The sequence below is a fragment of the Neopsephotus bourkii genome, unplaced genomic scaffold (assembly GCF_033783945.1).
Source record: "Neopsephotus bourkii isolate Nb327-2 ecotype Australia unplaced genomic scaffold, CSIRO-AGI_Nbou_v1 NB_659, whole genome shotgun sequence".
In the NCBI taxonomy this organism is placed as follows: domain Eukaryota; kingdom Metazoa; phylum Chordata; class Aves; order Psittaciformes; family Psittacidae; genus Neopsephotus; species Neopsephotus bourkii.
The window spans coordinates 9,990,938-10,016,260 of NW_026901158.1; the positions used below are offsets into that span (position 1 = coordinate 9,990,938).

General features: G+C 61.0%; 3 protein-coding genes across 8 annotated transcripts in view; 1 reads left to right on the forward strand and 2 right to left on the reverse strand.

The window, feature by feature from the left end:
* Position 1: 1 nt before the first annotated feature.
* Positions 2-2,624, forward strand: PAXX (PAXX non-homologous end joining factor). The gene is made up of 7 exons (XM_061353031.1): positions 2-129; positions 217-277; positions 774-808; positions 877-1,067; positions 1,604-1,675; positions 2,110-2,203; positions 2,310-2,624. Exons 1-7 carry the CDS (start codon positions 44-46, stop codon positions 2,347-2,349), a joined length of 579 nt encoding a protein of 192 aa, XP_061209015.1. The 5' UTR covers positions 2-43; the 3' UTR covers positions 2,350-2,624.
* A 676-nt stretch (positions 2,625-3,300) lies between these two features.
* Positions 3,301-6,314, reverse strand: CLIC3 (chloride intracellular channel 3). Its single transcript, XM_061353030.1, has 6 exons — positions 6,086-6,314; positions 5,367-5,476; positions 4,562-4,687; positions 4,328-4,434; positions 3,934-4,109; positions 3,301-3,677 (listed from the first exon to the last, which is right to left on the reverse strand). The coding sequence occupies exons 1-6, from the start codon at positions 6,194-6,196 to the stop codon at positions 3,516-3,518; spliced, it is 792 nt and encodes a 263-aa protein (XP_061209014.1). The 5' UTR covers positions 6,197-6,314; the 3' UTR covers positions 3,301-3,515.
* Positions 6,315-8,391: 2,077 nt separating this feature from the next.
* ABCA2 (ATP binding cassette subfamily A member 2) overlaps positions 8,392-25,323 on the reverse strand; it is a 28,815-nt gene continuing 11,883 nt past the window's right edge. For 4 of the 6 annotated variants that reach the window (XM_061353016.1, XM_061353014.1, XM_061353019.1 and 1 more), the window contains 37 exons: positions 24,978-25,074; positions 24,423-24,596; positions 24,238-24,340; positions 23,503-23,617; positions 22,964-23,154; positions 22,661-22,811; positions 22,196-22,400; positions 21,479-21,643; positions 21,017-21,200; positions 20,543-20,755; positions 20,058-20,254; positions 19,791-19,973; positions 19,162-19,346; positions 18,940-19,060; positions 18,387-18,677; positions 17,164-17,376; positions 16,911-17,013; positions 16,235-16,557; positions 15,513-15,726; positions 15,265-15,370; positions 14,823-14,934; positions 14,345-14,405; positions 13,923-14,097; positions 13,718-13,833; positions 13,313-13,460; positions 12,808-12,931; positions 11,941-12,073; positions 11,676-11,793; positions 11,393-11,571; positions 10,966-11,107; positions 10,528-10,662; positions 10,204-10,307; positions 9,917-10,009; positions 9,567-9,669; positions 9,276-9,413; positions 8,859-9,065; positions 8,392-8,494 (listed from right to left, as the gene is read on the reverse strand). In XM_061353016.1, the coding sequence (XP_061209000.1) occupies positions 8,459-8,494; positions 8,859-9,065; positions 9,276-9,413; positions 9,567-9,669; positions 9,917-10,009; positions 10,204-10,307; positions 10,528-10,662; positions 10,966-11,107; positions 11,393-11,571; positions 11,676-11,793; positions 11,941-12,073; positions 12,808-12,931; positions 13,313-13,460; positions 13,718-13,833; positions 13,923-14,097; positions 14,345-14,405; positions 14,823-14,934; positions 15,265-15,370; positions 15,513-15,726; positions 16,235-16,557; positions 16,911-17,013; positions 17,164-17,376; positions 18,387-18,677; positions 18,940-19,060; positions 19,162-19,346; positions 19,791-19,973; positions 20,058-20,254; positions 20,543-20,755; positions 21,017-21,200; positions 21,479-21,643; positions 22,196-22,400; positions 22,661-22,811; positions 22,964-23,154; positions 23,503-23,617; positions 24,238-24,340; positions 24,423-24,596; positions 24,978-25,074 (5,658 nt within the window). In that variant the 3' untranslated portion in view covers positions 8,392-8,458. The remainder of the gene's footprint in view (positions 8,495-8,858; positions 9,066-9,275; positions 9,414-9,566; positions 9,670-9,916; positions 10,010-10,203; positions 10,308-10,527; positions 10,663-10,965; positions 11,108-11,392; positions 11,572-11,675; positions 11,794-11,940; positions 12,074-12,807; positions 12,932-13,312; positions 13,461-13,717; positions 13,834-13,922; positions 14,098-14,344; positions 14,406-14,822; positions 14,935-15,264; positions 15,371-15,512; positions 15,727-16,234; positions 16,558-16,910; positions 17,014-17,163; positions 17,377-18,386; positions 18,678-18,939; positions 19,061-19,161; positions 19,347-19,790; positions 19,974-20,057; positions 20,255-20,542; positions 20,756-21,016; positions 21,201-21,478; positions 21,644-22,195; positions 22,401-22,660; positions 22,812-22,963; positions 23,155-23,502; positions 23,618-24,237; positions 24,341-24,422; positions 24,597-24,977; positions 25,075-25,323) is intronic. The other 2 variants (XM_061353015.1, XM_061353017.1) reach the window with 2 other exon arrangements.

The window sequence follows — 25,323 nt, forward strand, 5'->3', positions numbered from 1 at the left end:
GAGGGCCCGCACGGCCTCGCCCGCCCCTTCCGGCGCGACAGCCATGGCGGAGCCGGCAGGGCCTTTCTACCGGCTGCAGGCCGGGTCGTGCCGGTACCTGTGCTACTGCCGGCCCGGCGGCAGTGTCCAGTGAGTGTGGGGCTGGGAGTGCGGCTGGGGCCGGGGCCGCGCTGGGGCTGGGGAGCCCCGGCGTAACCTGAGCCGCTCTCTCCGCAGCGTGACCGATGCGCTGGAGGTGTGGGCTGGGACGCTCGGCGTCCCCCCGGAGCTGGGCTGCGTACGTACAGGGGCTGGGGTCGGGAGCCGGGGCTGGGGCCGGGGCCGGGTACCGGGGCTGGGGTCGGGAGCCGGGGCTGGGGCCCGGAGCCGGGGCTGGGGGGCGGGTCCGGGGCTGGGGGGCGGGTACCGGGGCTGGGGGCCGGGTACCGGGGCTGGGGTCGGGAGCCGGGGCCGGGTACCGGGGCTGGGGGTCGGGAGCCGGGGCTGGGGGCCGGGGCTGGGGCCGGGTACCGGGGCCGGGGCTGGGGCCGGGGCCGGGTACCGGGGCTGGGGGTAGGGGCTGGGGCTGGGGCCGGGTACCGGGGCTGGGGGTCGGGAGACGGGGCCGGGGGTCGGGAGACGGGGCTGGGGGCCGGGGCTGGGGCCGGGTACCGGGGCTGGAGTCGGGAGCCGGGGCTGGAGTCGGGAGCCGGGGCTGGGGTTCGGAGCCGGGGCTGGGGTCCGGGGCCTGGCCAGGACCAAGCGGTTTCGGGACCTGCCCTCCTCCCGTGCAGCGCTGCCAGCCGGAGGAGCACGGCGCGAAGCTCAGGTGCGTGCGGGAGCGCGGGGGGACCGGCCCCGGCTACGGGCCCCGCTGACCCTGGATCGCCCGGGCAGGGAAGCCCTGGGGCGCGGCGCGGCCTCGTTGAGCCCGGGGAAGGCCCCGGGCACGCTGCGGCTGCAGGGGGATGCTCCGTGCTCGGCCCTGGATCTCCGGCCGCTGCCCGCCGAGGAGGCGAGGAGCCAGCTGCGGGCGCTGCTGTTGGGCATGGCGGGGCGCATCGAGAGCCTGGAGAGACGCCTCAGCGGTACGGGAGGGCCGATTGAATCGGGGTAAAGGGGCGAGAGGGTGGGCAGCTCCCTGCAGCCTTCGTGGCATCATCCGCCCACCCAGAGGGGGCCAGATCAGCTCCGGGCCTCTCTGGCCTCACCCCAGGTGGTTTCTCCTCCTTGGTCCCACATGGACTGACCAGGAGGCAGTAGAGGTGCTGCTGCTGCCTTCTTCCTCGTTGGCTGCTTAGTTCCCAAAGCTGGCCAGGATTTGCATTTCATCACCTCGGGTGGAAGGGCTCCTGTGTGGGAGCAGTGTTGTGTCCCTGTGCAGAAACAGCCTTGTTCCCGTGGCCCCATCATTGGGGGGGGAATTCACCTTACAGAGGTCTCTGTTTTAGGGGCCTAGGAAGATCCTGGGGCTTTGGCAGCCTGGGTGAGAGTTCTGGGAGGAGAACATGGCTCGGTTTGGCTGTAGAGGACAGGGAACTAGCAGGGAAGGCCTGGGGTGCTGCTTGCTGCATTAGACTGTGTGTACGGTCACAAGGTCTGGCTCTGGTTCTTGTCTCAACAGTGGTGGAGACACTGGCGTCTTCCTGCAGCCCTGAGAAGAATCCATCCCAGAACCAGCAGCAGTTCCTGCCAGGTAAGCAGTTGCCAGGGGGCCCCTGCCCTGGTCCTGCTGTTTATTTGTTTTCTCTTCCCTAGGAGGCTGTTGTTTCTGTGTCCATGGGCTCTCCAGGACACTTTGAGCCCCCTTGACTGTGGCTTGTCAGCATGGTGTCTTGTGGGTGTCTGGGATGTGCTGTGCTCAGGTCAGGTGCCAGGCATCATGAGGTAGCCTCCAGGAGGAGGTCAGGCTTCACTGCTCCTCCGGGCTGGAAGCTGTGGCAGGTCCATGTCTCCCTGCTCCTTTGGGAGAGGAGGCCAGGCTTGGCCCTTCCTTGCTCACCGTGTTTGCTGGGTCTGCCAGACTGGGCTGCGGGGCACTCCCCCTGGGCATAGAGGGATTTGCAGGGTTACCAGAGCAACTGGCTGACCCTTTGTAATCCCTGTCCTGTGCGTCCCTCACCGAGGCAGACCCCAAGCCTTGGAAGAACAGGGGTGCTGGCTCTGCTTTGCCAGCCAGGAGGAAGATCCCAGGGGAGTCTCTCATTAATCCTGGCTTTAAAAGGTGAGTGCTGGGGCCAAGTGCTGTGAACGGGCTGTGTAGAGGTCCCATGAACTGTGCTCTGTAAGTGCATGGGAGCAGGGGGTGTGATGCTTCCTCCATCTCCTAGCAAGAAGGCACCGTCTGGAGTAGACTTTGAGGACTCCTGACCTGTGCTGCCCTACCAGAGCCTGGCCAACTGCGGCTCTGGCAGCTGGAGGTTTCACTTGCACCTGGGGAGACAGATGGACCAGCAGGACCCAGAGGGCTGGCTTTGTTCCCTGCAGGTCTTCCCTGCTGGCAGGGGCCACCTCCCTACCTCGCTTGCCATGAATTTGTGGGGTTTTTAAAGAACTTTTATATTGCCATGTAACTAAAAGATTGCCTGTGCTTATTGCCAGTAAAGACACGTTTAGCCAGCTGGTCTCTGGGGACCAGGACACCATGGGTGGCCCATTCTGCCTTTCCTTTGCTTGGGAATCCTGTTGCCAATTTCAACTGACCTTGGAGAGTCAGGGACTCAGAGTTCACCTTCCTGACAGCTTTGTGCCAATGGGCTGGTGGGTGAGTGCTTGGAGCTTTCCCAGGAGGGCTGGGAGAATGGGCCCAGTCCCCGCTGTGCACTGGGAATGGGGTGTAAAGTCCTGTGAGGGATGAGAGCTGCTGAGGCTGGTCACTCCTGACACATTTGTCTCAACTTGCAAAGCCTTTATTGATTTCAGAGCTCTGGTACATGGCTTGGACTTGCCCTGTCTCATCCCCATCCCTCTCCCAAATCTGCTCCCGAGAGCTTCCTAATGAAAGGTTCTGGGGGCACAGTGCCCTTTGCTCCCCTTGCCTAGGGGATGAGGCCCTGCCGTGTCCTCCACCCGTGCCATGCTCTGCCCCCCCAGTCCCAGGGCTGTGCCATGGCTGTGCTGGTTCCCCTCACTGGTGCAGCTGCTTGGGAACATCCCGCTGTGGTCACTGACTGGCAGGTGGCATCCTGTGCCTCCAAGGGAGGTTGCAGGCATGCCCACTGCCCTCTCTGCCCTACAGCCCTCTGCCCTATGAGCAGCTTTTCCTCCCCAGCTGCTGCCCTTGTCTTCAGCACTGCCCAGCTTTGGTACAGATGGTGTACCCGTTGCAATGCTTGAGGAACCACAGGGCAGGTTGAGGGGGTGCTGGCTGGGCTGAGAGGGTGGCACAAGAGGTGAGAATGCATTTGTGGGTGCAGTGCAGTGCAGATAGCTGCCAGCATGCCAGGTAGGGGTGCCAGCTGACAGCTTGTGCTCACTGCCCTCCCCAGTGCGTGCAGGCAGGGCTGTGATGGTCACAGCAGGACCAGGGCAAGTGCTCACTGCAGCGAGCGCACCACGGAGCGATAGGCTTGTACAATCTCCTCGCTGCTGGGGCAGCTATATCTGAACTCCTTGGTTTCCCTGGCACTGTTGAGGTACCGCCACACGCCCCGCAGATCCTTGGGGATCCCAAAGCGCCTGTAGTGCTGGCACACGACCTGCGGGCAGGAACGGGGTGAGCCGCTGCCCAGCACTGCATGCCCAGGGTGTGCCATTGAGGGCCCCATGGCCAGGGGCTGGTACTGACAAGCAGGAGGGTGGCAGGGGACATCCCTGGGACTATGCAGGATGAGGAGTCGCATGGAGGTGGTATGGGGGTTGGCAAGTGAACAAGGGGTTGCTGCAGGCGCCAAGGGGCAGGGCTGGGGAGCCAGGGAGAGGAGCAGGGCACGGTGCTGAGGTGCCAGCACTCACCTGCACGATGTTGAGCTTGGGCAGCAGGCTGCAGTCTGCCAAGGTGAGCTGATCCCCGTCGAGGAAGCGGCGTCGGGAGGCCCGGAGGTGGGGCTCATGGGCCAGCTCGTGCGCCAGGGGGGCACTCAGGAACTCATCCAAGTCCAGCAGGGCCCGCAGCAGGTTCCGCTGCAGCGCTGCAAAGCATCAGGGCCCCTCAGCTGTGCTGCAGCTCCTGCCCCATGCCCAGCCCCATGCCTGGGCTCAGCCACACTGAGCTGTGTGGGGAGCGATGGCACCGGAGCCCCGGCTGGAGCAGGGGAGGGCTGCAATGGCCCAGGGTGACCCGATGGGGCTCTAGGGTGGTGCCACCCCAGAGGCTGTGTGAGGTGTCCGTCCCCACCCAGTGGCTCACCCTGGTCCTGGGCAGGCACCGGGTTCTTGATGTAGGTGGAGAACTTGTGGAAGATGTCATTCCCTGCCAGGCTGGACTCCCTGTACTGCGGGGTCAGGCTGGGGAACCTGCCGGGACACAGGCACAGCTGAGGGGGGCAGCAGGAGCTCATGTGCTGTCTGCTGCCCCCCCCCCCAGCCTGTCCTGCCCCTCTCTGGCCCCTGGACCCCTGTCAGGGCAGCAGCCACCACTGACATGGGCGGGCCCAACTTGTCCTCCAGGAAGTCCTCGATGGTGACAGTATCAGTCTTTGCCTCGCCGTTGTAGAGTAAAACGGGCAGCTGGGCCCCCGGCGCAAAGTCCTTCAGCACATCCAGTGCCCTGCGGGAGATGGGGACACATCATAGAACCACTGAATCAACCAGGTTGGAGAAGCCCTTTAAGCTCATCCAGTCCAACCCTTACCCCAGCACTGCCAAGGCCACCCCTAACCCATGGCACTGAGGCCTCGTCTCCACGCTGTGTGAACACTTGCAGGGACGGTGCCTGCAGCCCTGCCCTGGGCAGCCTGTTCCAATGCCTGAGCACCCTCTGGGGCAGGAATTGTTCCTCAGCTCCATCTAACCCTGCCCTGGTGCAGCTGGAGGCCGGTTCCTCTTGTCCCATCCCTTGTTCCTTGGGAGCAGAGCCCAGCCCCTCCTGGCTCCATCCTCCTGTCAGGCAGCCATCAGGTCCCCCCCCTGACCCTTCTCCACACTGAACCCCCCAGGTCCCTCAGCCATTCCTCATGAGTTCCTAGGGCTCTGCAGTGTCCTGGGCAAAGGGACTGCATCTCCTCAGCATGTGCCTATTGCAGCTCAGCCCTGGGAGAAGCCCACAAACCCCTCTCAGACAGTGGGGGGGGATGTACAACAGTCGCCATGGTCCCACAGTGCCCATCCTTTGCACCCTTCCCAAGGTGCTGGGGACATACCATCCCCCATCGCTGTGCCAGGGCAAGTCTGTCCACCCCGCCTGTGACCCCAGGGCTGGCAGCCCCTTGGGAGGAGGCATCACTCACCTCTTCACATCCACGGTGGTGAGGGTGAAGGGCACCCCCTTGAGCAGCAGCACCATGAAGAGCCGCTGGCAGAAGGGGCAGTGGCCCACGCTCTCCCCATCCTCACTTGCCTGTGGGCAGAGGGAGAGCTCAGTGGCCCCTTTGCCCAGCATGGCTACAGAGCAGCTCTGGCATCGGCTGTACTGGGCAGGGCACCAGCACCTCCCAGCTCCTGGGGCCTTGCTGCCTCACCCCATCAGCCTCAATGGCACAGCAGGTGCTGGCCCTGGCCCACGGGGGGACATGAGGACCCCAGCCCCACGGAGCTGAGGAAGACGGGGCCTGGGGCAGCTGTGGCAGGGGAGAACCCACCACAGTGGGGACCGTACTGGAGAAGGGTGACGGTGATGCCAATGGCCCCATCGCTGCCGGGTGTGAGCGCAGGCGGGCCCGTCCTGTCCGGTGGAACCAGGCAAACCGCCCTGGCCGGGTGGAGGCAGGGGCAGGGGATGCTGAAGTTGGGGGGCTGGTAGGGGGGGTATCCCAGCCCAGCACCCCAGGCTGAGCACCAGAGCGCTCCCTGCCCACAGGCAGCACTATGCTGTGTCCTGGGGAAGAGCCCCGAGCTGCCCACTGCTGTCCATGGCACTGCATGAGCGCTGCAGTGGGCAGAGGCAGCACACCCAAACCAGCCCAGCAACGCCTGAGGCCCTGCCAGAGGTGCCCCCGACCCCTCTCACCTTAACGAAGAGCTGGATCTGGGGTTTCTCGGCCATGCCGGGTGCTGGCTCCTGGATGAGTGCTGGCGGTGCCGTGAGCGCCCCAGAGCCGTGCCTGCTCCCAGCCCACATTCCTCCCTAGGGCGCACCTGCTCCCACCCATGCCTGGCCCCACAGCAGCCAGGGCCGCCCTGCCATGGGGCCCAGCCCCAGCCCTGCACGGGCAGCTCCTGCCTGTGCCCCCAGCCAGCTCCACCACCCACCCTGGAGATGCCAAGTGCTGGGTGCAGCCCTGTGTGGGGCCCAGCTCCCTTTGCCCATTGCTTGTGCACTGTGACCCCCCCCCCTCCTCAGCCCCTGCCCATCAGCACCCACACGCTCTTGCTGGCTCCAGTTATTTTTTTTTATTTAAAACGATCATTATTTTTCACATTTAATCTCTTTGTTTCTTTTGCTAGCAATGTACAGGCTCCTCCGAGGCGTCCTCGCCCCGTGCCCCGCACGGCACCGGCACTGTGCCCGCGGCTGGTGGCCAAGGACGTGCCAAGGGAGGCAAGACGGAGGCGAGGCCAAACTGAACCAAGCAAATAGTGTTAAGGCAGCAACCACCCCTACCCCTGCTCCCATCCCACCGCCACCCTCAGGGTGCTCCCAGTGGGGTTTGTGCCACCACGGCTACCCAGGTTGCATCTCCATTGACCACCAAAAGCCATGGGGCACGGGGATAGTGGCACGCATAGGGTGGGGGCAGCTCTGCAATGGGAGGGTTATGGGGATGCTCCACACCTCCAGTGCCAGCGCCCACCCGGAACCTGGCAGTGGGGCAGGCACAAAGCCCTGGCCAGATCATGGCTCTACCTCGGGGTGCCACCACTGAGGTCAGCTGGGACCCAAAGGTGACACCATCCCTTCTTGCCCTGGTGGCAAAGGGCTGGCCCCAAGCTGGCTCATCCCCAGGGTGCCCCTGTCCTGTATGCCATAAAAAAAATATGGTCTGAAAAATCTGAAAATAGAGCTCATCTCCCCCCAGGTTCCCCTATTGAAAATACTGTATTTTGTATCACAATCTAGAGCGGGTGGCATACAGGACTGGAGGGGACCAGGGGCACAGGGACAATGGAGAGGCTGTCCCTGCTCCTGTGACTGAGCCCTAGGTGCTGCCCATGGCAGGAGCCAGCCCCGGGCCTCCTGCTGAGCCCGTGCCAGGAGGCAGAAGGGGCAGGCAGGTCCCCTGGCTGCTGCAGAACATAGGGCATGCAGGGGTGGGTGGTTGGGGTCCGTGTCATGGGTCCGGCAGTCACCCCACCTCTGGGCACAGCTGCGGGTCACTGCAGGCTGGGGGTGCTGCATGGTCCCTGTGGGTGACAAGGCAGCAGGCCCCTCTGCAGAAAGGAGGGGCACTGACAGCCCTGCTGCCACAGTCCATCGTCCCCCTACCAGCCCAGGCACTGCACCCACACCAGGCTGTGCTGTCGTGTCCTTCTACCCCAAGGCTTCTAAAGCCATCCTTGGGTGCAGCAACCCCTCTCACAGTCCCACCAGTGCCCCAACAATAAAAAACCAATGCAGGTGGCTCCTGCACAGGGCCAAACACTAAGCTATGAGTGGCAAAGGGGAGAAAGAGGGGGCACAACTTGCCCCCATGGCAGCAGTGCCCTGTGGTGGGGTGGCAGGAGGCAGGGTGAGTGGCTCTGGGAGGAGGGATGTGGTTGGGGGCAGAGGGGGGAAACAGCTGGTGCCAGCATGTGAAATACCCTGTGAAATACCCCCTGCCATCCTACGTGCCCCCTGCCTGGCCCCGGGATGGGGCCAAGTGCCCAGTACATGTGTGGCAAGACTGGGCAGGATGCTCCAGTGGGGAAACCCTGCCTTGGGCAAGCAGATCACTGATGCCACCCCATTTGTGACAGAAATCAACCTGGGGTGAAGCACCAGAGCCCTGGTACTGGACTGCAAGCTACCCAAGGGCAAATGCCAAGCCAGGGATGATGGAAACAAGGCAAAAGCCATATCCTTCCTCTGACCTTGCTGGGGCTAGGCCTGGGGTGGTGACAGTGCTGGGGGGTGTCCCTGCAGCCGGGGTCCAAGGGATGGGTACAAAGACGAGGCACCACTCACAGGCCTCGACTGTGCCACACAGCAGGCAGGGCCGGTGGCACTGGCAGACACACGTCCTTCTCTTCACAGTCTCCATCCATGGCACGTGCTGGCTGGGTGAGCTGGTGGCCCTGGCACCCCAGAGCTGAAGGGGACCAGCTGGCTGTGTTGGCTCGTGGGGGTCCATGCACCACATCATCCCTGGCACGTGGCTCCAGCTCTGCTCAGCAGCGCAGAGGGGAGAGGCCGAAAGGGTTCGGTGGCTTCACAGCTGGGGGACATGGCTGCACCGGGGTCTCAGCACAGAGTGTCCGTGTTGAAGGAGAGCTGAGCCTGAGGGCATGGAGTAGGCTTAGGGGCTGGCTGGGGACTGCTTGCTCTGCCCAGAACACCCAGTGCTGCTGGGCATCACCTGCCACCCGAGACCTCACTTGGGTCCAACCCTGGCCCCACCCCCAGAAGAGGCCTGGTGCTGCAGCATCACAGAATCCCAAGGGTTGGAAGGGACCTCAAGAGATCATCTGGTCCAACCCCCCTGCAAGAGCAGGGTAACCTAGAGTACATCACACTGGGACTTGTCCAGGCGGGCCTTGAGTATCTCTAATGTGGGAGACTCCACAAGCACCCTATCCTGGTGCCCAGCACCAGGGACAAGCTGGGATCAGGAACACCCACATCTGGAGCAACCTCTCCTCACCCTCTCCTCCTCAAAGCTGATGAGGCCTTCGTCGTCAGTTTCCAGGTCCTCCTGCTCTTCCACCACCAGGGCCCGCAGCTCAGTGGGGGCAGCCCGAGGGCGCAGCAGGCTCAGCACACGCTCCAGGGGTGACTGCAAGGCGCAGCTTGGGCTCGTCTCCTGCTGCTCCAGGTTGTCACTTTGCTTCTTGGCAAAATTCACAAATACCTGGGGACAGGGCCAGAAGAGTTAGGGCCACCCCGTGCCCACCATCAGTGACACCGGAGACAGGCCCCAGAGCATCCCACGGGCTGGGGCCACCACATGCTCCCACCTAGCTCCACCTCCCATCCCAAAGGCAGTTTCTGCCAGGCACTTTGGCACGGGCACCCTCCCTGGTGATGCACATCCAGCAGCCCGCGCCATCCCCAGTCTCACATTGTCCAGCGTGGTCTGGCTGACAGAGTAGTCTTCAATGCCCAGCACGTCCACCACCTGCTCCATCTTGCTGAAGACCTGCGCCAGTGAGATCTGGTCCGACTTCAGCTGGTACTGGGCCTTGGTGTGGTGCCGCTCCTGTGGGACATGAGGTGACACCTGAGCCCTCGCTCCCTGACCCCTCCTGTCCCCTGCAGGGGTCCCACAGAGGTGTCCCTTGGAGGATGACAGCTGCCTATGTCCTGAGGCAGGGGCTGGCAGGGGACTGCACCCCCATCACAGGGAGCTCACTTTGAGGACAGCCTCGGGGAAGTTGCGGTTGAAGAACCTCACCACCTCCTTGACGTTGAGGCTGGACTTGGTGCGCACTGTGATCATGTAGCCATCACCGAACCTGCACAGGGACAAGGGACCCCGTGAGGACCCACCACCACCTGCACCTCGGTGGGGAAGGACCCCATGGAAGAGGACGATGCCCCCCGTCAGCTACTGCACCCACGAGGACAGTGCCAGGATGCTCCAGTGAGCTTGTCCCCTGCTCACCCTCAAAGCAGCGCTCACACACACACTGACATCTCACCATGGGTGCCACACCACTACCCCTTGCCCACAGCGCATGCGAATCCCCACTGGGCTCTTACCGGTTCTTCAGGTGCTGGATGCTGCCAAGACATTTGAGCCGCCCGTTGACCATGATGGCCAGGCGGGTGCAGAGCGCCTCGCACTCCTCCATGCTGGGAGACAGAGCAGGCATCAGCAGGGTGACATGGGGACACACAGTAGAGGACTCCCCACACCTTTACCCCGGTGGCTTCACCACAAGGGATAGCAAAAGGCAAGAGGGTGTCCCAGGCTCCCAAGGGTCCAGAGACCTCCCCACTCCACAGCACCCAGAGGCACCACAGGCCCAGTGTGAAGCCCCCTGAACCTGTGAGATGTGAGCACCACGGAGCGCCCCGTTTTGATGACATCCAGGATGAGGTTCCAGAGGAAGCGCCGTGCCTTGGGGTCCATCCCCGTGGTGGGTTCGTCCTGGGGGACAGAGAGCATCCTCAAACATGCCAGCCCCTGGTACCCTGCCCTTCCCCTCCTGTCATACCAGCCCACCCCACAGCCCAGAACACGTGGTGGAGCTGGGGGCAGGCAGCTCCCACACGGGGGCATTTCTCCACCCTGCACAGTGCCAACCCCAGGGACAGGCGGTGGGTGGGAGGAGGATCCCATGGGCAGGGTGTTGGAGGCCAGGGCGCACCAGGAAGATGAAGGCTGGGTATCCAATCAGTGCAATAGCCGTGGAGAGCTTCCTCTTGTTGCCCCCGCTATAGGTGCTGGCAGGTTTGTCCGCATACTTGGTCAGCTCCAGCTTCTTCAGGGCCCACTTGACCACCTGCAAGCACAGGGGTTGCTGCCATCACCTTGCCAAGGCAGAGCTGGCAGCAATTCCACAGTTGAGCTCCATGGCACAGGCCAGCAGCCAAGGGGACCACAAGCCATGTGCCAGCCAGGGGAGCCCCAAGTGTCGGTAAGGACCTGCAAGCATGTGTGCCTGCCCCTGGTACCCCATGTGTGTGCACCAGCAAGACGGCTCTGCCATGAGGGCACCAGCACTGGCTCAGGGCCCTGATGGAGGCTGCTGAGATGCCATCCTCATGGCACAACCCCAGCCCATGTCGCCCACCCAGGCTCCTACCCGCTCCTCATCCTTCCAGGGAATGCCACGCAGGCGGGTGTAGAGCTCGAGGTGCTCCTGGGCTGTCAGCTCATCAAAGAGTGCATCGAACTGGGGGCAATAACCCAAGCTCTGCTGGACCTGCAGGAGCTCCTTCAGGATGCTACGGGAAAGGAAGGGGCCGTGGGGAGAAGAAATGGCTTTTCAGGAGCACCCCATTGCTCACCCCCACTTTCACATGCCTTTATACTGGAGTACCTTCTATAAGGTAACCCACAAGAGGCTGAGAGCTGGTGTCCCTTGCCACCTCCCAGATGGTCAGCCCAGCAGGACATAGCTGCAGCTTCCCAAAGAACCACATGGGCACACTCATCCTGGGAGACCCCACCTCATCCCCAGGACAGCAGGCAGTGCCCACCTCCCTCCCACCCAGCTCATGCTGCCCAACCTGTGCCCATTAATGAAGGCCTCTCCACCAGTGGTGCTCTCGTCCCCTGTCAGCATCTTGAAGGTGGTGGTCTTGCCCGCTCCATTGACACCCAGCAGCCCAAAGCACTCCCCGGGCCGCACACCAACACAGAGCCGGTCCACGGCCAGGATGCGCCCGATCTTGCGGGACTTGTACACCTGTGGGGCAGGGGATGGGGACTCAGCCCACCCGGAGACACCTGTACCCCACTGCTCTCAGGTGTCTCCTTGCATCCCTGGTACATCCCCCACCGTGGCTGCACCTTGGTGAGGTTCTCAATCTTCAGCATGTCGTTGTCAGCATCGCCGCGCAGGACCCGGTGCCGCTCGTTGGCCACGTCGATGTCGTCCTCAATTGGTTTGGTGGAGACAGGCAACCGCCTGCAGGAGGGCGGGCGTGGGGATGAGTGTAGGGGAGCTCCCGGCTTGCACCCACAGGAGGGGCAGCCTGGAGCTAAGGGGCCCTGACAGCAAAGCCCTTCCCATGGGTGTCCCTCCAGCCTGCCCCCAGTGCCCAGCCACACTCACTGGGGCTTCCGGAAGAAGTTGTACTGGCACATGATGGTGATGAAGAAGCCGACAAAGCCTTCGATTGTCATGGCAACGAGCCCCCGCGTCACGATGTCCCATTCGAAGGGTGATTTCATTTTATCAAACTGCCCTGGAGTGGGAGGAAGAGGAGAGAGCAGCTGGGGACACCCTACTGTGGGAATAACCCTGCTCCATGTCTTGAGCTGGTCTGGGACAATGACACTGTCCTGCTCTGTCCCCTTCCCCGCCGCAGCTGCCTGGGCACGAGGATTTCCATTCACAGCACATGGGCTGTTGAAATCACCTTCCAACTTCTCGGCCTCAGTAGGGTGGATCAGCTCACTGAGAGTTGGGATGGATTTGTCAGATCCTACCCTAAAACTGTCCCTTGTGCTGCCAGCAGCACCTGGGTTATATATGGAAGCTGCTAGAGAGGCCAAGCTGAAGCTGTGGGTAGAAAAGGGCTCATTCTGGCTGGGCTGCGCAGCCCTGCAAGCAAGAGACCACATCTGGAAGGAGAGAGTCTTTGCAGTCCCCATCCCTCATACTGCACAGCCCCACCACAGCCCCACACCACAGCCCGCCCCCACCAGTCTGCAGCATCAGCATACAGCTCTGCCAGGGCTGCTCTCCCCATAGGACTGTTACTCAGGATAGCCCAAGGAATCATTTTCATCATCACCAGCACTAGGCCATGCTGACCAACTGTAACTCTCCCAGTCTACTGCACAGCCCCTGGCTTTTTGTTCCACAGTGTTCTGGGGCTCAGGACACCACACAGGGCAGGTGAAAGGGATGTGTGGGACCCCCCCACCCAGCGCCACATGCCCTGTAGCAAGGATGAGAAAGAACAAGAGGCCTTACCAATCTTGGCATAGTATTCGTTGATGTACTCATTATAGGCCATCTCCATCAAGCCATGACCCAGGTTGTAGTTAGGGAATACAAGGAAGCAACTCTTCAGGTAGCTGTTCACCACCTTCAGATCCTATGAGGACGGACAGAGAGAACACGACCATCAGAAACACCCTGAGGGCTGTGACAGCATGGCAGGGTCAGGATTCCCACCAAGATGCGGTTCCACTTCCCTGGCAGTGTTCAAGGCCAGGTTGGACACAGGGGCTTGGAGCAAGCTGCTCCAGTGGAAGGGGTCCCTGCCCGGGGCAGGGGTTGGAACCGGATGAGTTTTGAAGTCCTTTCAACCCAAACCAGCCTGGGATTCTAGGATTCTACAATACAGCCCAGTCAGGTCCCACAGTGGACCCTGCTGGGAGCAGGAGTTTGGAGCAGAGACCTCCTGAGCTGTCCCACAACCTGATGCCAGCTTCTCCCTGCCTGGTGGCCCCAGGCAGAGCTCTAAGTCTCATACCTTGTCATGCTCAAAGAGCTGCAGCAGGAACGTGGCGACAGTGGCTGTGATGCCGATGAAGAGGTTGATGACAATGAGGAAGACGTAGGCAGAACTGGGCACCTCGAACCAGAAGGAGGCAGGGTACATGATGGGTGTGATGGACCAGCTGGGGAGGTGAGCAGCAGGAGCACCCATCAGTGTGGCAGGAGAGGGACAGGACAGTGCCAACCTTGGGCTCACCCATCTCCCAGCACTGCCCTCCCTAGGCTCTCCAACCCCAGCTCTCGCAGCCCACCAGCTATGGGAGCGGCAGAACATCAGATTAACAGCACCAAGGCCAGATCCTGCCCATGCAGCCACAGTGCAGATGAGGCACAGCAGGGATGGACCAGTGCATCCTGACCACCCCTCTAAGCAACGTACCCATAGAGCAGGAAGAGGGAGAGGACGGCGGGGAAGTTGGTAGGAGAAGTATATGCCGGGAGGTCGAACACGAACAGGATGATGATGCAGCATGTGGCCGGCACCAGGTAGTTCAGCTGGAGAAGACAGGAACATCAGTGGCTGCTCAGCCACACACACAGCCCTGGGGGCTCAGCCATGGGGTGGGACCATGCACCCTGCTCACCATGTCCCACACGTAGTTGGCCAACCAGTAGATGACAGGGTCACAGCCACTGACAAATTGCAGATGCTTGGCCTTGGTGGCCTTTTCAGCCACCAGGAACACCACAAAACTGGCTGGCACAAACGACATGGCCACGATGATGAAGATGGCAATCACCACGTCGGTACCTTGCAGGCTGCATGGGGAGCAAGGAGGAGAGCAGAGACCCCATCACTCTCAGCTGCCCAGAGAAGGACCACATGGTCCTGGTGTGGGCCAGGGCATGGCACACGGACCCCCATGTCACAGCCACCTGGCCCCCTGCCACGCAGCTTGTAAGGCAGAAACCTCAGCACTGCAGCACTGCCCTGCAACCCACGGTGAGGAGCATCCTCTTTCCCACAGGACAGCCACCCTCCCTCCAACCCACTCCCTGGACCTACAGGTAATCCAGGGACAGGCTGGCACTCGTCTTGTTCATGGGGTGGTTGGTGACCGTGATGCCTGCAAGATGACCCAAGAAGAAACATGAGAGTCTGAAGGCTGGCTCAGCACAAAAAGTCTCGTCCCCAGCCTGCCTGGTGCTGGCTTGGAGCAGGACAGGTTTTCTCCCTGCAGCTTGGCAGGAGCTGACCTGTCTGAAGCCTCCAAACACCTTGAGGCCAAGCCCTCCCTCACCAGCTGGCAGAGAGCATTCAGACACACACTGCAAGCCCAGGTGCCTCCAGGCAGCACTCTGGGGCATTCTTCCCAGCCCAGACCAGAGAGATCTGCCTAGCCCAGATATAGCCAAGACGTGTGACCTCCCTGCCCCAACTGGGCACTGGGCTGCTTGGTCCAAGGAGGGAACATTGCACTTTAGAGCCTGGTTGGACCATGTCCTAAAGCTGTTCCTGCCCTTATCTGCCTCCAGGTCCTCACCATAGGCAGCAGGGTTGCCTTTGCTCTTGGGCAAGTTGGCTCGCAGGATGGCGTTGTTGAGAGCGTTGAGGTAGGTGGGCATGCTGTGATAGCCCTTGTTGTTGTAGAAAACCTGAAGCAGAGAAGAGTGGTGGGAGGTGGCAAGAGAGCTGGGCCCATGGCATCTGTGCTCGATGGGCCAGCCACAGGGCAGGCTTCCTGTGCTCCTGGCTGTGGGCACAGCAGGTCAATGCTGACCACGCTGGGCCAGACCTGCTGGGGTGGAAGCTGCAGAACACCATGGGGCAAGAGCCCCGCCAGATCCTCAGTGGAGAGCACAGCCACAGAGCAGGGTGAGAGGCTCCTGCTGCACCCACAGCACTGCTGTCCCCTTCTCCTCCCCACCCACCCATGGCTGCTGCTGCCCTCCCATCCCCAGCCCCATGGCGCAGTGTGGTTGTACCTGGGCCGTTCTCCGCACAGCGATCTTGCGCACCGTGGCAGGAGCCCTGGCCCCAAAGGAGGCCGGGATGGATTTCTGGACGTTGCCGAAGGTGAGTGCCCCATACCTGTGGGATGAGGCACCATCAAAGAGCCGTGGCCACTGTCCCCCCCCCTCCCGGAGTGGGGCCATGCTCCTGTCAGCACCCCAGGAAGGTGTTCCCCAGCTCCTCGGTCCCCCAGCCCTGTTCCTCCCCGCCTCCCTCTTGCCTGTGCAGCCGGAAGCGGTCCGAGGTGTAGAGCAGATACTCAGAGACGTTGCGCCCTGTGATGTCTGCCAGGATGTCCCCTGTCACCACCTTCATCTGCGGCGGGTGGCCCCCCACACCACTGGGACAGGAGAAGCCAGTCCCCTGCATGGAGCATGTGCACTTGATGGGCTCGTGGACAATGTGGGGCAGGGCAGGAGCCGAGGTCACGGTCTCTGAGGGGCAGAGAGGGCAGCTCACAGCCAGGCTCCTGTCTGCCTCGTTGCCCAGGACAATGTCGGGCAGGGGGCTGAGCCAAGGGGTCCCAGCCAGGCAGGGAGTGAGGGAGTGCATGCTCTGAGCCAGCGAGAGTGCTTGTGTGTCCTGGTGACTGAGAAGGACTCAGAGATGGACATGGGGGAAAACTTCAGAGGGCAGAAACACTCCAGAGAGGGGGCATGGAGTGTGGCTGGAGAAGGCAATGGCACAGCGAGGGTGACACGAGGCTGGCCACAGGGCTCTCAAGGGTGTCACCATCCCAGGGAGTTCTACCAGCACTGCCAGGGCTGAACAGAGAGAGCAGTGCTCCATGGCCAGTATCAGCCCTGCAATGCGATGCTCTGCTATGGCCAGGCCAAACTGACAAGGATTCCTAGAGCTGCTTCTGCAGGGGAGATGCATCACCTCCTTGATGGAGTTGAATCCTAGGCCTGGACACACTCAAGCACCAAGCGTAGGTGATACCTTTGACGGCAGAAGAGAAAGTCGTGGAGTTCCAGGCACGGAGCAGGTCCTCATCCATCGAGATGGGGTAATCGGAGGGAGCCGGGGATGGAGGCGGTGGCACGAAGTTGGAGAGCGGCAAGCCCTGGGTGAAGGAGTCAATGCACATGGCATCGAAGTACTTGGCCGCCAGCATCTTGGACTCATTGCTGTTGAGGTTCTGCATGGGTTGGTCCAGTGTGTTGTTGAAGGGTGTCTTGAGAACACAGGTGGCCCCCACACCGGAGGGCAGGTGGAAAGTGTTCACCAGCTGCTGAGGGCTGGCATCAGGAGACAGCCTGATGCTGCAGGAGAGGAGCAAGAGACATGGGTCTCACCACCTTGGTCATCTTCTCATGGTATCTCAAGGCCTTGGCACTTATGGGCTGAACAGACATCGCTGAAGAGACACACAGCCCATGCCCAACATGAGCTGAGCTGAGCTGCTGATCTCAGTCAGCACCTCACTCAGAGACACCCTGGGGAGGATGTAGGCTGCTTTCTGCAGGGGGACATGGAACACCAGGCTCTGCTCCAAGACTGAGCCAGCCCTGCTGCAGGCTGTGCTCCCTGCTGCCCCAACAGCAGTCAAAGGGATGGAGGTAGGGATGGGGATGGGGCATGAGACAACGGGTCACCTGCAGGCAGCAGCTCTCACCGGTATTCACGCCGCTCCTCGTTGGCATAAGGAATGAAGTTGCCCTTCGGCTGGGTGTAGTTGTGGTACTGCGACGGCGAGAGGATGAGGGGTGGCAAGTCACCTGCAGGGACAAGGACACGAACCCGCTCACACCACTGCCCGCAGGCAGAGCAGCAGAGCACGGGCCCAGCCGCTGTCCCCACCAGCCACACTGGGGCAGGCAGAAGAGGCCACCAGTAGTCCCCATTGTGTGGGGTTGACTCACACGCACCTATTTCAGGCACAGAGAGTGCCACTGTCATGGCCACGCAGACGAAGAAGGCAGGCAGGAGGATCTGCGAGAAGAGGGCCTTGGTGTTGCGCTTGGCACAGTGGAAGCGTTTGACGATCAGCCCGTGGAACTGGCGCAGCTTCAGCCAGGAGCCCTCCAGCTTGAAGCTCCCCTGCCCAGCCAGGTCGTGGTCCTCCACCTCCGCCTCTTGCTCTGAGAGGGGAGAAGGACATCAGCCCCCAGTATGGCCACTCCCACACCGGCTGTGTCCTTCAGGGAGCTGAGTTGGGCGCAGCCACCCCATGGGACAGGGCAGCACCCAACCCTGACAGCCCCTGAGCCGCAGCAGCACTGGGATGTGAAGTGAGGCAGCTGGCTGGCGGGTTCCTCTTGGCCCAAAATGGGAAATTGAGACAATAGGTTTAAAAAACCACAACCGAAATTGGAGGTTTTGGCAGAACCCCTCCATTTTCCCATCAGCTCTCCCAGCTGGCGAGGGGTCAGCACAGTTGGGGTGACCCAGTGAGGCAGTGGGCATGGGGTTGGAGTTCTGCTGTGGCACTGCCTTGGCTCTGCCTCCCACCACCCAAATCACAGCGCTGAGAGCAGCCCTGGCCAGAGAAGCAGCACAGCATGTCCCTCAATTAATCATGAGAAGACCCACTGGGATAACCCAGAGAAGGATTTGCAGACAAAACAGCAGCCTCCTGCTGCCTGCCTGCACCCTCCATACTCCAGCAACCTCGGCAGCTGGGTTCAGAGAGCCCCAAGCCTGGGTTAGGGTATGGAGAGTGAAGCCAATGGCTGCAAGATGACTCCATGCCCAAAGGCCAAGAGGAGACAAACCACCTGGGAGGCAGTGCAAGGAGCGAGCACGTTAGTGGGGTGCGTCTGCAAGGTGGCACTGGCGGGTTGAGAGGTGAGGGGCAGAGCTAACGCTGGCTGTGCCTGTGCCCACCAGCGCCATGTCTCAGCGCAGGTCCCCCCCATGCATACCCCACCAGTCTGGGAGTGCCAACTGGTGACAGGAACCGTTTCCAGCCCTCCCACCCAGGCTGCAGCTCTCAGGGTGGATGCACCATCAGATCCCATGCAGAGTGTCGCCACAGCCCCCCCCCCAGACCAGGCACACCTATGTCCCCTGCCCAGCGGCACAGACAGGGGCTGGCACTGCCCTGGCCACCCTCCCTGTCCCCACCTCACAGGCCACCGGCGGCACCAACCTTGCAGACTGATGTTATCGGGGTCCTGCCGGTTATCGAACAGGGGCGCGTAGTCCCCAAAGAACTCAGAATAAGCCCCACCTTCGTCACCCCGCACGGAGCCCACCGAGGAGGCTGAGCGCAGGGACGCCTGTGACTGTGCCAGCTTGGAGCACGTCACCAGGTTGCTGAGCTCCACCTCGGGCTTCCCCAGGACGGGTGCTTCGGCCAGGATCTCCCCGTTGGCCTCAGGCTTTGCGCCCAGCTCGGTGGTGGGTGGCTGCAGGGTGTCCTTCTTGGACTCCTTCATGTCTGGAATGAGGAAGCAGGTTGCACCAGCCATGCCATCCCTTAAGTGTGGCACAGAGCAGGGATGGACCTGCTCTGCAAACACGGGGAGCAAAAGCTGGCTGCCCTGGGCTGGGATGGACCCCACTGGAGACCTCTCCTCCCCTTGGGACAGGAGACTCCCAAGGCAGCCACACACAAGGGGACAGGAGCCACCAAGCACCTGCAAAGTCTCATGGCCCCTCACCAGCCCCAGCAGCATCATGAGCGTTCCCACTGCTCATACCCGCGTCACTGTTCTCCAGCGACTGGTCCTCCTCAGACACCTTCAGGAAGACCTCCTCCAGCGTGGTGTCCATCAGCCCAAAACTGGTGAGGTCCAGCTCCTCCAGGCTCTGTTCCAAGTGCTGTGGAGGCAAAGAGCTGCTTAAGGAGGGCAGGAGGTGCCCGCAGCGCCAGGGCCCCCAACAACTGCCTGTCTGCCCACCCTGCCAGCCCCAACGGGTACCTGGAAGAGCCTCTCAAAGCACCCCTTCTTGACAGCCTCGCTGGGCAGGACGTAGGAGAGCTCAGTGTTGGTGTCCGAGATGAGGAGGCAGGAGGCCACATACTTCTTGATGAACTGGGAGACGCGAGGCTCAGAGCAGGGGCTGACGGAGCAGTGGGCCGGCGGGCTGTGCGGCTGGGCTGGCTCTGGGGCAGAGGGGCAGCACGGTTGGTCACTACACAACTGGCCTCCCATCAGGACCCAACACATTCATCCTACACCCCAGTGCTGTGGGGGGCTCCTCCAGCCTTCATCATTAGGTGCTGTGGTTTCCTGGCAGCCCAGCCTGCCCTGGGGATGGTGCTCTGCACTGCAGCCACACTGGACATCTCCTAGGGCAGCCCATGGGCCAGAGAGAACCAGTGCCTGGAAGCAAATATCACTAAGCAGGGTCTAACCTGGGACCCAGACAGGAGAAATCAAGGCAGAGCAATGTTACCTTCTACAGCCCTGCCTCATCCCCCTCCACCCTCCATCTGGCCTGAGACTCTGGGAGGGAGCACTTGGGTGTGGACCTTTCGCTCCTCTCCTGGGGTGAAGAAGGACTGGTCCCACCTATGCCTTTAAACAGGGTCCCATTGCCCCCAGACCTGTGCCATTCCTGGTGTCTGACTGCTTCTTCACTACTGTCAGCTTGTAGCCGTCACCGTACGTGCTCTTAAGGAAGAGTGGAGAGCCACAGCACTTGAGTTTGCCATGGGAGATGATGGCGATACGGTCACCCAGCAGGTCAGCCTCATCCATATGGTGGGTGGAAAGCAGGATGGTCCTCCCTGATGGTGTCATAGAGCTTCAGTCGAGGGGCCAGGGCCACTGCAGCCAGAGGAGTGATGCTGGGCTCTGGCACCTCCACTCACCTGGCTTGTACTTGAGGATGAGGTCCCAGATGGCTCTGCGTGCATATGGGTCCACACCAGCTGTGGGCTCATCCAAGATAACGGCCCGTGACCCACCCACAAAGGCTATGGCCACTGAGAGCTTCCTCTTCATGCCCCCTGAGAGGGTCTGCACCAGAGAGTGACGTTTGTTGGACAGCTCCAGGTCCTCAATCATCCTGGGGACAGGGGAGAAGCACCAGGGATGCTGGGGGACCGTACTGGTGCCCAATGATGCCTCTTCCCTGCATGGCCCTCAGCTGCTGGGACAGCCCAGCTGCAGCCAGGCTACAACAGCACCTTCTGGTGGCTTCCACAGCCTGGTACCCCAAGTTTTGGAAAGCACTTGGTGGAGCTGCTCCAAGAGACAGCTCTGCTACAAGATCACAGAATCACAGATAACCCACCATGGCTTTAAGCAGCAGGAAGGGGACCCACTCATGCAAAAGGAGCTGGAGGGTGCCTACTTGTCCATCTCCTTGCGGATCTCCTCCTCTGCCATGCTCTTGAGCTGCGAGTAGAACCAGAGGTGCTCTTCCACTGTCAGCCTGTCAAACAGCACATTGTGCTGCGGACACATGCCCAGGTTCTTCCGGATCTCATCCATCTCCGTTCGGATATCATGGCCATAGATGGTAGCGGAGCCCGAGGTTGGGGGGAACAAGCCAGTGAGGATGGACCTGGAAGGATGGGGAAAGACAACAATATGAGGAGTCTTGGATTCCTCTGTCTGATTTCAATCCCAACCACCTCTAGGAGCGTCTGCTGGGTTAAAGCAGAGCAAGTCAGTGCAGGGCCTGCTGCCTGTCCCCCTTCCATCCACACCACTGCCTGCACAGCACTACCTGCCCACGGGCCCTGCCAGGACACTACACAGCACCTTCCCACCCATGCAGCTGGCCAGAAGGACATGGCCCATGTCCACCCTGATGGGCACTCACATGGTGGTGGTTTTCCCTGCGCCGTTGTGCCCCAGGAAGGACACCACCTGGTTCTCATAGAGGTTGAGGCTCAGCTTATTCAGCGCCAGCTTCCTGTCTGTCTTGTAGACCTTGGTGAGCTTGTCAATGCAGACAACCAAAGGGAGGTGGGTGGGCTCCTCCTCGATGCCACGTGTCTCCTCTGCTGTGAAAGCGGGATGCTGAGGAGCTGCAGTGTGGCAGGAAGGCTGAGCTTGGAGGAGGGAACCCCAGGGGATGAACCTTCATCCCACCCCAGCTCATGGCCCCCTCCCCTCCTCTTCTTGCCAGCTTCCCCCCATCCCATGCCACAAACAGCAGCTCCCAGACAGGCAGCAGTGCGTGGGTAAGGATGCTGCCTTTAGAAAGGCACAGGGGACACACAGGGCTCCATGAGCACAGCAGGACCCTGTGCCACCCACTGCAATCCCTGTCTGCCCTCACCCATCCTCCTGCTCTCCATGGCACAGGCCTGATCCTCCTCCATGATGCTGAGGCGGGTGGTGCGGGACCAGGGCCACGTCCATTCCCAGGTCTCCACTCGCCCGTTGCCCAACCAGTAGGACTTCTGGAAGGGGAAGTACCAGGGCCGCGGCAAGCCAAACATACCTGCAATCACCCAGTATGGTCAGGATAGCCCTGCACCCATGTCTGGGAGGCAGGACAGAGGTTGGCACAGGTAAGGGCACGGGGCTGCAGGTTTCTGAGCTCAGGGACATCAGTGTGGGGTGGAGGCTACAGGTGCTTTGGCCAAATGGGCTCAGGGCAATGCTGCTGGGCTGTGCAAGGAAGAAAGGTCTTTGGGGCTTTGGGGTGGGCTTGGCTCACACTTTGGTTTCACCAGAAAGGCAAGGAAGTAGGTGAGACCCCTGCCCAAGTCGACAATAAAGGGGACCTGTGCTCCATGTGGACACCTTGCTTTGCTACAGCTGGCCAGTGAACTGAGCCATGCGACTGAAGGTCTCCAAGGAACCTGCTGGTGTCACCAGGTCAGGGCATATGGGCAGGTGTCCCCAGCAGAACACACGCAGGGCACCCTGAAGGCACACCGTGCTGAATCCCACCATGTCAGGGCTGAGCAACACCAGCAACCAGCAGCCTCCCCAGTGAGGAGGCTCTGTAACATCAGAGGTGCCCTCATGCCCCACTGCGCACACCTACCTGGGTGCACAGCCTCGATGTACCATGTGAGCACCCCGTACACCACAGCATCCACGATCAGCATCATCATGGACAGAAGGAGGTTGAAGTCATCTCCTTCCACAGGCGACTGACTGAAGGTGTGCCACTGGATGCCCACACCAGCCACCTCATACAGTGCAAAGTACTTGGAGCCCAGCCCGAAGGCTGTGGTGGACATGAGGGACTACAGAGAGGTGAAGAGAATGAAACATTAGTATGGATTCACAGGGCAGCTCCAGAGGGACAGGTTGGGGCAAATTCCACCAATGCTGCCTCACCCAGCCCCATGGAGATGGTCCCTGCCCTGGGAGGCACCAAACTTTCTGGAGATGCCTCCAAAGCCCCCTGGGGAGTTGGTTCATACAGGCAGAGGTTTGGTGGCCTGTGTACTGGACATACGGTGCCCAAGGCAAAGCATCTCCCCAGCAGCTGTAGCCAACTCACCGCGATGCACTTCTCAAAGGCTGTGATCTTGTCGTGTGCCACCTCCTCCCGGATGGCCACATACATGTAGGGCACATAGCTGAGGAAATAGATGATGCCACCACAGGCGGAGGCCAGCTTGGCCTTGGAGTATAGCACGGATACCAGGAAGCTGCAGGGAGGACAGCATCACCTTGGGTCCTACCCCACCAGGGCTTTCCCCACACCGTCTGATCTTGGCAGTGTTGAGGTGACAAATCCCATGGCACAAGGACCCCAGCACTGCCCCGCCTCCTCACCCCACAGAGTGGACCAGGCACTCACCAGAACATGATAGTGGCCACTGCGTAGATGGCAAGAAAAAGCCAGATGATGAGGACATCGCTGTGCATCAGGACCTTGCCATACTTCAGGATGGCCGTGAGCGCCGTGACCGAGATGGAGAGCTGGACAAAGCCAGTGATGAACCAAGCCACCCAATGCACTGCATTGTTCAAACCCATCATCTTCATCACCTGCAGGGCCAAAACTGCTCAGTGGTGCTGTCCCCTACCCTGTGCACCCCGGCTGCCTCACTTGCTGGGGCTGGGAGGAACGGGCAGCACTAAGGTGTCCCCGGGGGCTGGGGAGCGGGCAGGGCACAGCACCCTGTGCCAGGGTGTCAATGGGATCAGCTCCCTGCAGCACTGAGCAGGGCTCATGCTGGGAACATGTGGAAGGACCAGCTCAGCCCAGTGATGTGAGATCTGAGCCCGCCCCAGCTCACGCACCCCAGAGAATGGGGAAGGTGCCCAGGGACAGCACAGGACATAAGAGCTCGGAGATGCCAGCTTCTCCCCAGGGATCTCTCTCACCATCCCTACCTCTTTCAGGCGATGTTCCTTCTCTGTCACAATGTGTTGGATCATCATGGCCACTGAGTAGACCCAGGAGATCACCATGCACAAGGGCATCATATGCTCAATGACAAAGAGGAAGCTGTTGGGGTAGAGAGGGGAGAGCTGGATGGTGGCACCACAGAGACCTGGGGAGACCCTAGGGCACAGGGCAGAAGAGGGGCTCTCCCACTGCTCGGGGACAACCAGTCCTCCAGTCCAGCAGCTCCTCAGTACCCTGAAAGAGCATCTCCAGTGAGCCCATAGGACAATCTAGTGTCCTGGCTCTCAGGTCCTGGCAGGCATCAGCCCAGTGCCCTGCATACCCTGGTGTAGACAAGACACTATCCACCCTTCTGCCCTGGAAGGTTGGTGCATCTGGGGCTTCTCCAGGTGCTTTCTCCATACCACTGTGTTCAATAACCACCAACAGATCCATGTGCTATCCATTTACTCCACTCCTCTTGTCCTCCCAAGACTTTCAGCCTCCAAGACACCCCACAGCCATGAGTTCCTCACTTCACCCACTAACTGGGCAAAAAATCCTTTCCTGCTTGCCTAGCCTGGTGGTCCAAGGAGCAGTGTTTAACTGGTTGCTCATCATTCCCAATGTCACCAACCTCCCACAGGCCCCCAAACTTCTCCTTTTCTCCCAGCTGAGGTGTCCTGGCCTGCAAAGGAGAAGGGTGAAGGTCCTGCCCCTGCCACATGGGTGCTACTCACTCGTCCCGGGTGTAACATGGGTACGGGAACATCTGCACATAGTTGCCAGGCTCCACCACGTCATGGCCAACAAATGTGTTGATGAGGGCACGCTCCATCATGTCTGAGAGGAGGAGCAGAGGCTGAGCTTAGCAGGCAGTGCAGGCAGGGGCTGCAGGCAGCCATGGCAGGGAACTGGCACTCACCCTGGATCCAGACAAAGCCATAGAGGAAGTAGAAGCGGCCACCAGTATTGGGGCCAGGCCGCCAGTATGCCCGCCGGATCTCGTTGGTCTTCTCCGTGAAGCTGGAGTTCTGCCGGATCTTGTACATGACGTGGGGAGGCAGCGACCCGTCCCTGTTGGTCTGGAAGATGACACCTGCAGTGGGAGAGGCAGGGAAGCCACTGGCACCACGAGACACAGCCACTGCAGTCATAGGCAGGGACATGCAGAGGTTCAGCATGTCCCAAGCAAGGGCACCACAAGGGCTGCCATGGGTTAGGTGGGGTGGGCATGGTCCTGGCTTGGGTTACAAGGGCACACTGGGGCAGTGGGAAACCAAGACAGCAGCAGGGTGCTGCAGCCAGCAGGGCTCAGCCAGGGCAGAGGATGGGTACAGTGAGATGCTAGGTCTGCTCATCCACGCAATGCATGCACCAAGGGAGCATGTCCCAGACCAAGTGGCCCCAGCTCAAAGCACAGCTGGAGAAGGGCATAGCTTCAGGGACCCCTACGAAGGGGCTGGTTCCTGGGGCATACTGGCGAAGACGGTGACGTTGTCCTGGTAGGCCTGGTTCAGGGTGTAGTTGACGATGCTCTCCTCATCTGGGAAGCCTTTGAAGATGTCCACGCTGACCTAGCAGGAGGGAAAGGCTGGTGAGAACCCACTGCTCCTGATGGTCTAGTAAATGGACCCTTGCAGACAGTGCAACATGTGCACCTGCAGCCACTCCATGAGCCCCTGAACCAAACGGTGGATGGGCACCTCCACCACTTTTATCTATCCTAAGGCACATGGCACTAATGAAGCCACTGTCTCCACCAGGGCTCCTGTCCCATGGCTTTAAGATGGTCTGAGCAGACCTAACCCTCTTCAGCCCCACAG

What these genes read in the sequence shown, in the direction of transcription:
- PAXX (XM_061353031.1), top strand. Translation starts at nt 44, where the DNA reads ATGGCGGAGCCGGCAGGGCCTTTCTACCGGCTGCAGGCCGGGTCGTGC. An exon ending in TCCCCCCGGAGCTGGGCTGC is followed by an intron (nt 278 to 773) that starts GTACGTACAGGG and finishes CCTCCCGTGCAG; the next exon opens with CGCTGCCAGCCGGAGGAGCA. An exon ending in CCAGCAGCAGTTCCTGCCAG is followed by an intron (nt 1,676 to 2,109) that starts GTAAGCAGTTGC and finishes TCACCGAGGCAG; the next exon opens with ACCCCAAGCCTTGGAAGAAC.
- CLIC3 (XM_061353030.1), bottom strand. Translation starts at nt 6,196, where the DNA reads ATGTGGGCTGGGAGCAGGCACGGCTCTGGGGCGCTCACGGCACCGCCA. An exon ending in ACCACCGTGGATGTGAAGAG is followed by an intron (nt 4,688 to 5,366) that starts GTGAGTGATGCC and finishes CATCTCCCGCAG; the next exon opens with GGCACTGGATGTGCTGAAGG. An exon ending in GACAAGTTGGGCCCGCCCAT is followed by an intron (nt 4,435 to 4,561) that starts GTCAGTGGTGGC and finishes GTGTCCCGGCAG; the next exon opens with GTTCCCCAGCCTGACCCCGC.